Source organism: Ptiloglossa arizonensis, chromosome 5 (assembly GCF_051014685.1).
Source record: "Ptiloglossa arizonensis isolate GNS036 chromosome 5, iyPtiAriz1_principal, whole genome shotgun sequence".
Lineage (NCBI taxonomy): Eukaryota > Metazoa > Arthropoda > Insecta > Hymenoptera > Colletidae > Ptiloglossa > Ptiloglossa arizonensis.
In genome coordinates, this window is record NC_135052.1 from 19,130,693 (window position 1) to 19,144,019 (window position 13,327).

Genomic DNA, 13,327 nt, shown 5'->3' on the forward strand with positions numbered 1-13,327 from the left:
CAATAAAAATTTCAATTCTTGACACTCTACTCGAAGTTTTAACATTCCTACTCAACAATCAATTGATGATTTATTCGTCAAGTATAATCACACACATTAATTCGATAAAAGTTCCAATTCTCGACACTCTACTCGAGGTTTTAACATTCCTACTCAACAATCAATTGATGATTTACTCGTCGAGTATAATCACACACATTGATTCGATAAAAGTTCCAATTCTCGACACTCTACTCAAGGTTTGAACATTCCTGCTCAACGATCAATCAATAATTTACTCGTCGAGTATAATCACACACATTGATTCGATAAAAGTTCCAATTCTCAACACTCTACTCGAGGTTCTAACATTCCTACTCAGCAATCGATCGTTGATTTACTCCTCGATTATAATCACACACATTGATTCGATAAAAGTTCCAATTCTGGACACTCTACTCGAGGTTTTAACATTCCTACTCAGCGATCGATCGATGATTTACTCATCAAGTATAATTACAAACTTTAATTCGATAAAAGTTCCAATTCTCGACACTCTACTCAAGGTTTTAACATTTCTGCTCAACGATCGATTGATGATTTACTCCTCGATTAATTCGATAAAAGTTCCAACTCCCGACACTCTACTCGAGATTTGAATATTCCTGCTAAGCGATCGATGGTTTACTCGTCGAGTGTAATTACACACTCTATTTTAAGCAGAAATCGCGAAACAGTAATGTTCAGTCTTTGAACAACCGATCCCGCTGACAACAAAGACGCCACCCCCGTGAAGAACGTGACGTTATCGAAGAAAATCGAGAAACAGCCAGTCGCCTTTCTCATCAGGCGGAAGAAGGGAAGGGCTGAGAGAGCCCACCACCCCTGAAACGCCCTACAACCGGTGTCAGGCCCCCTCCAGGTGTACCTATTCTCTAGTCGATTCGCCTCTCCACCGAAAACTGGAGCAAGGACACCCTCGCTCGCTCCTGACACCGCATAATGGTATCCACAGTCACACTCGAAATCGACAAATGGACCGAAACGGATGCAGATGTTGATCCGCGTCCTTATGCTGCCTACAGTGTCGTTCTTTCGCGTTTCTCAGTGGTGGAACAGCCATTGGTAAACAAAGAAGGAAGAAGTATCACCAACGAGGGTTTGTAATTGAATCGAATCGAATCGAAGCGAGAAAAATTGGATTTTCACGTATAGAAGTGTACTGGTATAATTTCTGTTCTTTTTTCTTTATTTGTTCATCGATAATTCATCCCTCCCCGAGTCACGGGGTGGAAATTTAATTTTCGATTCCTCCCCGAGAACCGTGACCGTTCGTAACACTGGTTCGTTACGAGGGGGATTATTTATGGCTGTGCGCTATAATGTTTCTTCCCATGAGCAGAAGGGGGTCGACTTCGCTTTAATCCGTTGTCTCTGGTGTACTGTTACAGAGACCGCAGTCCGAAAGTATTGCAACGAGGAGCTAAAGGTGGTTCCGGGTGAGGGTGGTTTCATAAATTCACCGGGTTACCCGCTCTACTATCTCGGTGAGAACACGTGTGGATGGACCTTCAGGTCGGCTCCTGGGCAAAGGATCGTCCTCACTTTCCACGACCTGGATATACGGGGTGAGTATCGATCGGTTGGGACTCCTACGGCTGCCCCTTGTAACCTCGGGTAATTAAGTCGAGTGGATTCGGCGGGGAATCGATTTAAAAATCATGAGACACGCTCTACGGGAAAGATGAGCTGCTTCGCGAAAATGCAATCGGTTCGCGTTCAACGTTATTTACCGAGTCCATTAGACGGTTAACCGATACCGAGTGTAATTACGATTGAAGTACGCATTATGGGAAATACAGTTTCTTTAAAATTAGGCGTTTAATCGTGCATTGTATGAATTTTATTCGAATTTCACGAAAGGACGAAGAGAAATTATTCCTTGGGTGTTTATATTGTTGATAATTAATTAAAATCGATATTAAAAAATAATTGAAGTACACTTTATGGTCACTACGAAAATATAGTTTTTAAAATTATGCGTTTAATCGTGCATTGTATGAATTTTAATCCAATTTCTCGAAAGGACGAAGAGAAATTATTCCTTGGGTGTTTATACCGTTGATAATTAATTAAAATCGACATTAAAAAATAATTGAAGTACACTTTATGGTCACTACAAAAATATAGTTTTTAAAATTATGCGTTTAATCGTGCATTGTATGAATTTTATTCCAATTTCTCGAAAGGACGAAGAGAAATTATTCCTTGGGTGTTTATATTGTTGATAATTAATTAAAATCGATATTAAAAAATAATTGAAGTACACTTTATGGTCACTATGAAAATATAGTTTTTAAAATTATGCGTTTAATCGTGCATTGTATGAATTTTATTCGAATTTCACGAAAGGACGAAGAGAAATTATTCCTTGGGTGTTTATATTGTTGATAATTAATTAAAATCGATATTAAAAAATAATTGAAGTACACTTTATGGTCACTACGAAAATACAGTTTTTAAAATTATGAATTTAACCCTGTATTGCACGAATTTTATTTGAATTTTTAAACAGGATTAAAAAAAATTATTTCTCGGATATTTGTACCGTTGATAATTAATTAATACTGACATTGAAAAACGATTGAAGTACACTAAATACAATTTTTTTTAAATTATGTGTTTAACACTGTATTCCATGAATTTTATTTGAATTTTTAAAAAGAATAAAAAGAAATTATTCCTAGGATATTTATACCGTCAAGAATTAATTAATACCGACACTGAACAGTACACGGTTGAATTTGTATAAAATTATTAAACGTCCTCGTAGAAAAACTGTAGTGTCTAAATTCTGCAAAATTTCCCCGTAAATTTTTTTTCGTGGGTTCCCGATCGATCGCGTGCAGCAGAGGATTACCTTGTGGATCTATACTAAGTGCCTTAAAGAATGTAATAGTAGCGAGTAGGGAGCGATTCTTCGCGAAAAAGTAAGTCGAAATTGTGAGATAAATTTTCTCGAAAACACACTTCCTGGCGAGGAAAATTTATTTCGTATTTCGTAAACAGGAATTTACATTCGTAAATTCGAATATTGCGCGCGAGTTAGTACAAATTTGCCAACGTGTCTCTGCACCTTGTTTATTATTTTTATTTGTATTGTTGTTTGTAAACATTGAGGACGGTTTTATCTGTATAAATGATCGTAATCGTCTAGATAGAAAATAGTAAAACGGACCGAAAATATAATAACGTATACTTACCCCGACACAAGTAGAAACAGTGAGTAATGGACAGACACGCTAGCCAAGTCGTGCTCAATCGTACACCTACCTCAAACATTTTTCAAATTCCATTTTCAAACATTTTTCAAATTCCAAAAGAAATTTCATATTCAATCTTTAATCATCTCTTCGCGTGAAATTGTCTTCTGGTCGTTAGTACTAAATTTTAACCGATTAAAAATTACAAGATATACTTCTACAGTATTTGTTGCAGATTTGTTATTCGTTACAGAATATATAACGCTTTTTTATTTTTCTTTTTAAAGAAATTTTTTTTCGTGAAACGTGGACCCAGAATAAATTATACAAAAAATTTCAGAATTAAATGTGCAAATTGTACACGCTGGTAGATCGCATTGAAAGAAACAAATAAATTTTGACGAACATATATGTATGTATAATTTTTTTTTTTCAAAATACGTATGTGTTTTTTTTTCGAAATATTGAATTTTATTTTACACGAATAGGTAAATATAAATACGTTGAAATATTACGTGCAGCTTGCTCGTACGGTTCCGTTTGCATGATTGTTTGTTATCGCAAATGTCACCGGCAATTAGATGGTATCGTTAGTACTGTGTATATTTTATAATGACAAGTAAGTACTAAATGACTATTATTACGTATCATACTACGTGTAGTGGATGTAATCGTATAAAGATTGACTTACAAATTACAGAACTTGAATACCTCTGAAACAGTTAATTTACCGACGTATGTTTATCAAGACTTTTATTTCTTGCAAAGAATTCCACCAGTCTGTTCAATTCTGAAACATCCGGTATATTTAAAAATATACGTTGCACCAGTCTGTGTAATTTTAGCCTTTTTTCCAACGATGATATTATCTAGAACAATACTATTAAGTGCTGGAAGACATCCTCCCTCGAGAAGAGAGGAGTTCGGGGGGAAGACTCGACGGGGATCGGAAAGTAGTGTAGAAGTATAGTATTAAAGCACAAATGTGTGCGAGTAAAAAGTATAAAAAGTATATAAACCTGAAAGGATAAACGATAAAAGCATCTACCTGTCTATCAAATAAATTCTCATAGATGGATCTGATGTACTTAGAACTTACTTGCAATAAAACAGTCCTACCTCGCTAAGTGATCTAAATTTTCCCTCGATAATTAAACCAGAGTCACACTAGTCACTTCTACACCTAACACATCCACCAGTGTACGATTATTGCGAATTTAGAAGCTATTCGAAGAAAAACAGTACTACCTCGCTAAACGATCAATTTTTTCCCTCGATAATTAAACCAGAATCATCCTCACCACTGTCGCGTCCATAAATTCGCTACATCCTCTCGTGGACCATTCTAACTTACAGTTTATCAACTGTACAGTGTCGTGAAACTTTAAACACGACTCCAGACACGTGTTTGAGAAACTTATACAACGAACACATCCTCCAGTGTACGATTATTGCGAACTTGGAAGTTATTTGAAAATTTTCCCTCGATAATTCAACCAGAGTCACCCTAGTCACTTACACACCTAACACATTCACCAATGTACGATTATTGCGAATTTAGAAGCTATTCGAGCAAAAACAGTATTACCTCGCTAAGTGATCTAAATTTTCCCTCGATAATTAAACCAGAGCCACCCTAGTCACTTATACACCTAACACATCCACCAGTGTACGATTATTGCGAATTTAGAAGCTATTCTATCAAAAACAGTACTACCTCGCTAAGTGATCAAATTTTTCCCTCGATAATTCAACCAGAGTCACCCTAGTCACGTACACACCTAACACATTCACCAGTGTACGATTATTGCGAATTTAGAAGCTATTCGAACAAAAATAGTACTACCTCGTTAAGTGATCTAAATTTTCCCTCGATAATTAAACCAGAGCCACCCTAGTCACTTACACACCTAACACATTCACCAGTGTACGATTATTGCGAATTTAGATCCTATTCTATCAAAAACAGTACTACCTCGTTAAACGATCAAATTTTTCCCTCGATAATTAAACCAGAGCCACCCTAGTCACTTATACACCTAACACATCCACCAGTGTACGATTATTGCGAATTTAGAAGCTATTCTATCAAAAACAGTACTACCTCGCTAAGTGATCAAATTTTTCCCTCCATAATTAAACCAGAGTCACCCTAGTCACTTATACACCTAACACATTCACCAGTGTACGATTATTGCGAATTTAGAAGCTATTCGAGCAAAAACAGTATTACCTCGCTAAGTGATCTAAATTTTCCCTCGATAATTAAACCAAAGTCGCCCTAGTCACTTGTACACCTAACACATCCACCAGTGTACGATTATTGCGAATTTAGAAGCTATTCTATCAAAAACAGTACTACCTCGTTAAACGATCAAATTTCTCCCTCGATAACCGAACCAGAATCATTCTCACCACTGTTACGTCCATAAATTCGCTACATCCTCTCGTGGACCACTCTAACTTACAGTTCACCAACTGTACAGTTTCACGTCGTGAAACTTTAAACCCAATTCCAGACACGTGTTTGAGAAAAAGGTGTTGATTAAGTTTCGTTGTTCTCCAGGTCCAGAAGTGGACGGAAGCTGCGTGGACGTGGTCAGGGTGCGAGAAAGGGGAAGAACGCTGTTCGAGTATTGCGGTGCAGCTGCTGGGGCCACGGTCGTCTCGAATTCAAACGTGATCACCCTCGACCTTATCGCCTCGAAGAGGCTCTACACGGCTCGAGGATTCTTCTTGCAGTATCAAGGTCAGTCGGGTCTCCAGGCCGGGTGACGAACGATTCTTTTTTTGAAATCGAAGAAACGAGATCCGGACACGCACGATCGAAGACCGATGAAACCCAATACGGACAAACGCCGATGATTACGCAATGAATCTCTTTCATCCAGAAATAACATTGACGGGATTATTTTCGGAGTAACGGCACCGTGACTTGACACACGCGTGTCCGGACGACTTCCAGATCCGCTCGAACGATCCGCACTCGAGATACAGAGAATTAATATCGTATTGTAACCAGAGTACCCGAGTCCACGTCGGGGATCACCGATGATCACTACTTGGACGAAAATCGATTCACCGAGTAATTTTAGAAACGATACTCGAGGAATTTTTTTGCTACAACGTTAAGATCGAATTTCTCGCGAAGGAGTGAATGCAGATTACTCCTTCGAAGAAGTTCGCGAAACGATTCGATACCGAGATTAAACTCCACGACGTGAATTGTAATTGTATTCGAGGAGTCTGCGTAATAATCTAACGAAACGATATAATCTGTAAGGAAGATCTCGGATCGCGGTATTACTCGAAATCGTGATTCAATGTACTTGAGAATGTTGAAGTTGTCGTGTAATTTATAAGCAGAATGTACGTAAGGTTCTAATCTTGAAAGGAGTTACGTTTGCGCAAGGAAATCGAGTTTCGTAGCAGTAGCTGCGATGTTTTCGTTCGCCCGAATGACACACGTTTCAATGTTACAGTTCTTGGGTGTCCAAATGTCTCGACGCCGAACGGAAGTTACGTATTGAATGGCACTTTGACGTCGAGGACGTTCCTATGCAAATTGGGTACCGTGTTCCCAGACAGTAGAGAAAGAATAAGGATACTGGAGTGCAAGAACGGCAAGTGGAACGAGAGTATCATCTCCATACCGAATTGCAAAGGTAACGATCCCTCCATTTTTACAATAATATTCTTTATTTCTCGGTAGGAGTTGGTTGAAACTTTTTATATTTACGAAAGAAACAAACTGATTAATTTCTACACCCTGATGTCACAAATATATTTTAAGAGTTAGTCTCGTTTAATTTTCGTTAATTACGTTCTCGTTAATTCATCAATAACTTCGTTTTAAGTTTCCAAGTACTTCGACCAAAGGCCTTTTTTTTGATAGACGCTCTTTTCGCTTTTTTGTATGTAAAAGTATCGAAGGAAGGTGTTCAAGAAATAATTACTCACATGTTTAAAACATGAACATGTTTAAAAAATTCAAAAGTATTCATTTATCGAACACCTTCCCCTACTATTGTAGTTTTATACTCTTATCGAACGAAATGAATCGATTCCTCTGACAACGTAGTGTGAGGTTGAGCAAAATGTGCAATTGCACGTTGCGTTTACGAGGAAAACGAGTTTACAGAAAAATAGACGTCACACCGGTTCGTATTTTCCTGTACCATTTTTATCTGCCTGCTACGAAACGGAAAATATGGCTTGTCATGGTCGTCGGTATTGCGTAACATACCCCTTGTACCGTTACTCTAAAGGTGCGTGTTCACGTGACATTAAGTCACGGTTTTTATTGCCGTGGCAGTGAATGTCACGACATTTGGCACGGTAAGAAGTGCACGTTGCGTAGCCATAACGATTTTGAACAACTTTGGTGTCAAAATCGAACCGAGTTTGATTTTTAACCATTTCGAAGGCAGTGAAAACTATTAGGTTGTTCGAAAAGTCGTTTTTTTTTTCTTTTTTGGTGAAAATGAAACACAATTTTTTCAGAGTGTGTAAACATTTTACTAAATTGTATATTCTCCATTTTGGAACACGTTGTGACATTCTTTTAACAATGTTGCATTTTTTTCACTCTAAATTACATACTTCGTACTACAGAGTCGATGTAATAGATTGTATATTTGTATGAAAATTAGAACGCGAGAGAATAATTAATTAGAAAAAAAAACTTGACGAGTCTTCTGCACAGAGGCATTCACTTTTTGGTGTTTTTTACACTGTACGTGTAAATAATCTCTGTAGAAACGTGAAACGTCGCCAAAATTACATTCCTCCGTCGCCAGTGGTTCTCAAACTTTGTCGATGTTCGAATAAAAGTACAACCCCCCCCAAGAAGTAAATATTATTAAAACATTCTCGTTTAATTTTCGTTAATTTTATTCTTCGTTTTGAGTTCTCAAGTACTTCGACCAAAGACCTTTTTTTCAGATAGACGCTCTCTTCGCTTTTTTGTACATAAAAGTAAAATTTCTTATTTTATAAAACGTATATTGTCCATTTGGAAATTATTACTCTACGCTGTATCAACACTGGAAAATATATCACAAAATTGTGTAAAAGCACCGATAAAAAAGCCACCAACTCGGACAGCGTAGAAGCAGAATTTTTTTCGATCAATAAACGATTAAAACTCTGTATAGCGATTTCTACGAGTAACATTTTCTCCGTTCGACGTGAAAAAATAATTTTTCTCGAACAACCCATAGAAAATTGTTCGTTTATTTAAAATTTCACTTTATCTCTTAACGGAGCCAATATTTTGAGAGAGAAATCATCTTCTTCTTCCGTGTAATTCGTAAAAAGTGAACCGATTGGTTCACTTCTCTCTCTGGACCAATTTAATTGGTACAAACCGTGTCACAAGTATTGTAAATAATTATTGCATCCTTCTAAATTTCTTAGTTTCACACGAACACTTCAGAAAACACTTCAGCTTCTAAATTCAAAGGAAGTTTAATTATTTGTAAATATTTTCTGTACCAAAGGGTCCCTATCAGTTCAATAAATAAATAAAATAAACAAACAAACATATAAATGAATAAATAAGTAAATAAATAAATATAGGGGCCTCGAAAATGTAATACTAGCTTGTTCGATAAGTTTTGTCGTTTTCTCCATTACAAAAAAAAAAATACCATGACACTTAAACCTTGAACAACTATAATACATAACTATAATACACAACTATAATACGAGTCGACAGATCTACGCTAAACTTCCCACATATTCGTCAAACGGTAGCACCATCTTTCGAAAAATAAAACGACCAACCCAACATCTCCCTATTTCTTATCGAACGACGAAACTTATCGAGGCAACCTATCAGATTCGAACGTCACGTGATCGTAGAGTTTTTCGAACCGAGAAGTTCGAGCAAAGAACGAAGTGACCTCGTATCTACAATACGTCGAAGATTTATGGTGCTCGAGGTGCCCGAACTTATCGTTACGTCCCTCACGGGGCTTCCGGGAACCCATGGCTGCCCATCGGCTTCGTAAGGGGAAAACCGATGGTGGGGATGTCGCGACGAATGGCGGGGCGTCGTAGGGGGGCCGTTAGGACGTCAGAGGTGGGGAACAGGATGAAAGAAAAAGACGGAGGGAAAGAATCTCGGGGCTGTGAACTATTCGTGAAGGCACCATACATCGGCAGCAGCGTCGCGCACATAACGACGCGAGCCTTCCCGACGCCACGTGTCCGGGACGAAAAATTTCCTTGTGGAAGTAAACTCGCCGCGCAGAGACGAATTTTATCGAACGGCCGTTACAACTCTCCTCACCGTCGATACTTTATCGAAATTGTTACGCGCCGGTTGTCGATTAGATAATCGTGTGATACCGTGGACCGCGTTAATATTCACGAAACGTACGTCCCCGTGGAGAAGCGAAACTTACCTGTGCACAGCTCTTCGATAACCACCAGCAGGTAATTCGATCAACGTGAATTATATTTCGTAATTGTTCTACGAAGTACAACAGTGTGAACAGTACGAATAGTACTGGGTTTATATACACACGTGAGTCTCGGTGAATTGAAAGGTTTCGCGACGAAACGAACAGTGAACCGGTTTTTGAAAATTTACTTTTGGAAATTCGTTTAAGAACAGGGTTACAAGGGATTTCGTTGAACGTTTGGATTCAATGATGTACGCGTGTTCGAAGTACGAATATATTGGATTTCGTTCAAATATCTTGATTCGTGCGCGAGTTGTGATCAATCACGTGGAGCCATTACTAACCGGGCTGACGGAGTGGGGGTATCTAATCACCGAATTGTCCGAAATTGAAAAACTATTGAGTTCTATCTACTACTTTTTTCTTTGGTTTTTCGATTCTTCGCATTGTGGAATGTGGAGGAAAATTTACTCGTTTGATAACGTTTCTGACCGGTTCTGACGACACGATTCCGATGCGAATAATACGTAACTTTTTGTACGATATGGAGGGAACGATTTTGGGATAATTTTGTAAGAAAATTTAGCACGTGTAGTTCAATATGTGTTGTTCGAGATGGTAGGTAAATATTCGATGAAATTATGTATTACATGTTGGAAGAAGGTTTAGAAAACTACCTTAATTCTCAGTCCATCAACTTATGGCAAGTCCTCAATGATGGCGTCGCGCCATGTGTTGTTTAATCGTTATTTTTGGTACATCTGTTTATTATATTTGTAATAAAATTTAGCAGATATATTTCAATATGTCTTGTTCTAGATGATAGATAAATATTCGATGAAATTATGTATTCCATATTGCAAGAAGATTTAGAAAAACTACCTTAATTCTCAGTCCATCAACTTATGGCAAGTCCTCAATGAGGGCGTCGCGTCATGTGTTGTTTAATCCTTACTTTAACTGCGTCCATTTATTATATTTGTAATAAAAATTAACGAATGTAGTTCCATATGTGTTGTTCTAGATGATAGATAAATATTCGATAAAATTATGTATCTCATATTACAAGAAGGTTTAGAAAAACTACCTTAACTCTCGGTCCATCAACTTATGGCAAGTCCTCAATGAAAACATCGCGTCATGTGTTGTTTAATCTCTACTTTTACTGCATCCATTTATTATATTTATGATAAAATTTAGCAGATATATTTCAATATGTATTGTTCTAGATGATAGATAAATATTCGATGAAATGATGTATTCCATATTGCAAGAAGGTTTAGAAAAACTACCTTAATTTTCATTCCATCAACTTATCTCAAGTCCTCATTGAGGGCATCGCGTGATGTGTTATTTAATCGTTAACTTCTGGTGCATCCGTTCATGTTAGTGCTTCTGGAAGACGAACCCGGATATGCAGCGCGTGTGGACGCAATAAATCATCCATCGTTCAGGGCTTATCAGCAATTTTTCTTCGTTGCTCGCGGTTCTCATTTTTCCCATCGATAAAGCGCGCGTGTTCTTGCATAACTCAATCGCGAGTGATCGACACGGGGTCAGCGAGGCTGAATTAATTAATGCCACTTGACGTCTCTCTTCTTCCTTCCAACTGTCGCGAAACGCGATGCTTTCAGGTTATTATGATATTAATTCATCTTTCTGCCGCGCTGACAGGACGAGGTTGAAGTTCGGACAAGTGTCTTAACCAACTTTTTTTCCTCGCTCGTTTCATCGATCGCTTCGTTCGCGATTACCTCGAGGGTGTGAGAGATCACGTCTTAACTGATTTGTGAATTATTGTGATTTAGATATCCTTACCTGGCGCGAAAAAAAGTTAATCGAACTTGTACAAACACCTTTCGTATGAATCGGACTGCTCCGAATAATTGGAGCTGTTGAGTAAAGATTCAATGCGTCGTTAATAGCGTTAAATACGTAATATTTATTATACGATAATTATTGAAGTAGTCGAAGAATCTAATATATTAGATTTATCGTGGTTTCTTAGATCGATCGACATTGTAATAATATTATCGCTTCTTGTATTTATCGGCACAGGTACTGATTTGTTCATCGTTACGTAATTGTTTCAGTTTATCTTTATTAGAGTACCCATATATTGAAAGGATGACACGAATATACACATTAATATCGATTTACGTTTGTACTTCTTGTCGTTGATACCTGGACTTATGTTTCCAACTTTTTGTGACACTTTTTCGAGATTACTTTATACGCGGAGAAAAATTTAAACGATTTTTTCCGCGAATTTAAAAGAGTTATTAATTCTGGCTCAATGAGACGAAAAAACAAAAATTCGGTACCGCTGTAGGACGTAGAACAGAAGTGGAAATTATGGAACACGAACTGCAGAACAAGTTGCAACCGTGTTCACTTGTCACAGGATCCTCCAATTATTTTTAACGATATACGGTACGACCAGATTAATCCTTTACATTCGTAGCTTTTTCGTTGCAGGGAACTAACGATACGAAATTTCTCAAAGGAAATTTTTAATATAATTTCTACACAAAGTCTCCGAAAATGTTCCTAAATAAATCGATCGATAACGAGCGGAAAATGAAAAGAACAAACGTTGTATAAATCGTAAATCGTAAAAATGCTCGGTGAAAAACCGATAAAAATATCGTGCACAAAGGAAATAGTAACAAACTCACGAGTACATTACGTCATAAACAGAAGTCGATATTCATCCGATCTTTTGCTCCAATTAATGCTTGCTAATCACGTTCGTCGAAAACACCCAATACGACATTTATCGATGCTTCGTTTCAAATAACATTCGTCCTTATCGCTACCAGTCCGATACAGTTGCAAACTTGAATTTCATCTTCTCGTCTAGAATTTTTCAATCCATGTTCGTAACATTTTTCGTATCCATTAATAGATAGATTGACGCAGTTCGATGAATTAATTTCGAAACACTGTGTATTCTCGTCGGAAGAAATTCTAGTTGCACAGGTTTATCGAAAGCATCGAACGTTGTTGCACGAGTGTCTCAATGGCTACCTACACCGAAAGTTTCCATTATCGGTGGTTTCGCGCAAGCGTGATCGGTTCGACCGCTTCCACGCTAAAATCGACCGATTTCCTCGCGATACAGTCCCGAACAATTCGCCAAGAACGTTGAAAGGGAGCACAGGGAACAGACTGTGGCCCAAATGAAAAGTTGGCGGGCACGGAAAAAATTGCCCGCCACCGGTGAATCTTCCGCGGCTTTTCACGCCGCGAACAAAGAAGATTGGCGAGGACGTGTTTCCGTTCTTTGTGAGCTCCTCTATTCATCTCACTAATAATCGTCGGTGAACGCTGGAGGAGTTCCGCCGCGAAAATATCCCAAAGTTTTCTCTTCGGCTTTCACCGAACGCAAGAAAAGCGAGGCCACCTGCTACGCCGATCATTGCCTTTCCTTCCTGCGAAGAACTCGCTATCAAAACCTAATCAACGTAGACCCAGACTCGTGCACGTGGACGTGTCGCGTTGGATCGTTCTCGAACTGGAAACCATTTTAAATCGAATACGAATAATACGTTTAACGATAACTTTTTATACGATATAATGGGAACGATTTTGGGAGAATTTTGTAGTAAAATTTAATTGGTGTAGTTCAATATGTGTTGTTCTAGACGATAGGTAACTTGTTATCAATACCTA

At 38.0% G+C, this 13,327-nt stretch overlaps 1 protein-coding gene and 1 long non-coding RNA gene across 8 annotated transcripts in view; one reads left to right on the forward strand and one right to left on the reverse strand.

Moving 5' to 3' along the window:
• The window catches only part of LOC143147374 (uncharacterized), a 59,628-nt gene that overhangs the window by 13,100 nt on the left and 33,201 nt on the right, over window positions 1-13,327 (forward strand). For all 7 annotated transcript variants that reach the window (XR_012992247.1, XR_012992248.1, XR_012992249.1 and 4 more), the window contains exons 3-5: window positions 1,431-1,607; window positions 5,809-5,991; window positions 6,725-6,907. Coding sequence is in view for 4 of the 7 variants with exons in the window: in XM_076312576.1 (XP_076168691.1) it covers window positions 1,431-1,607; window positions 5,809-5,991; window positions 6,725-6,907 (543 nt within the window). In the remaining 3 variants the exon portion in view is untranslated. The remainder of the gene's footprint in view (window positions 1-1,430; window positions 1,608-5,808; window positions 5,992-6,724; window positions 6,908-13,327) is intronic.
• Window positions 7,769-13,158, reverse strand: LOC143147378 (uncharacterized). Its single transcript, XR_012992250.1, has 5 exons — window positions 10,945-13,158; window positions 10,740-10,877; window positions 10,535-10,672; window positions 10,330-10,467; window positions 7,769-8,694 (listed from the first exon to the last, which is right to left on the reverse strand). It is a non-coding gene; the product is annotated as an uncharacterized LOC143147378 (long non-coding RNA).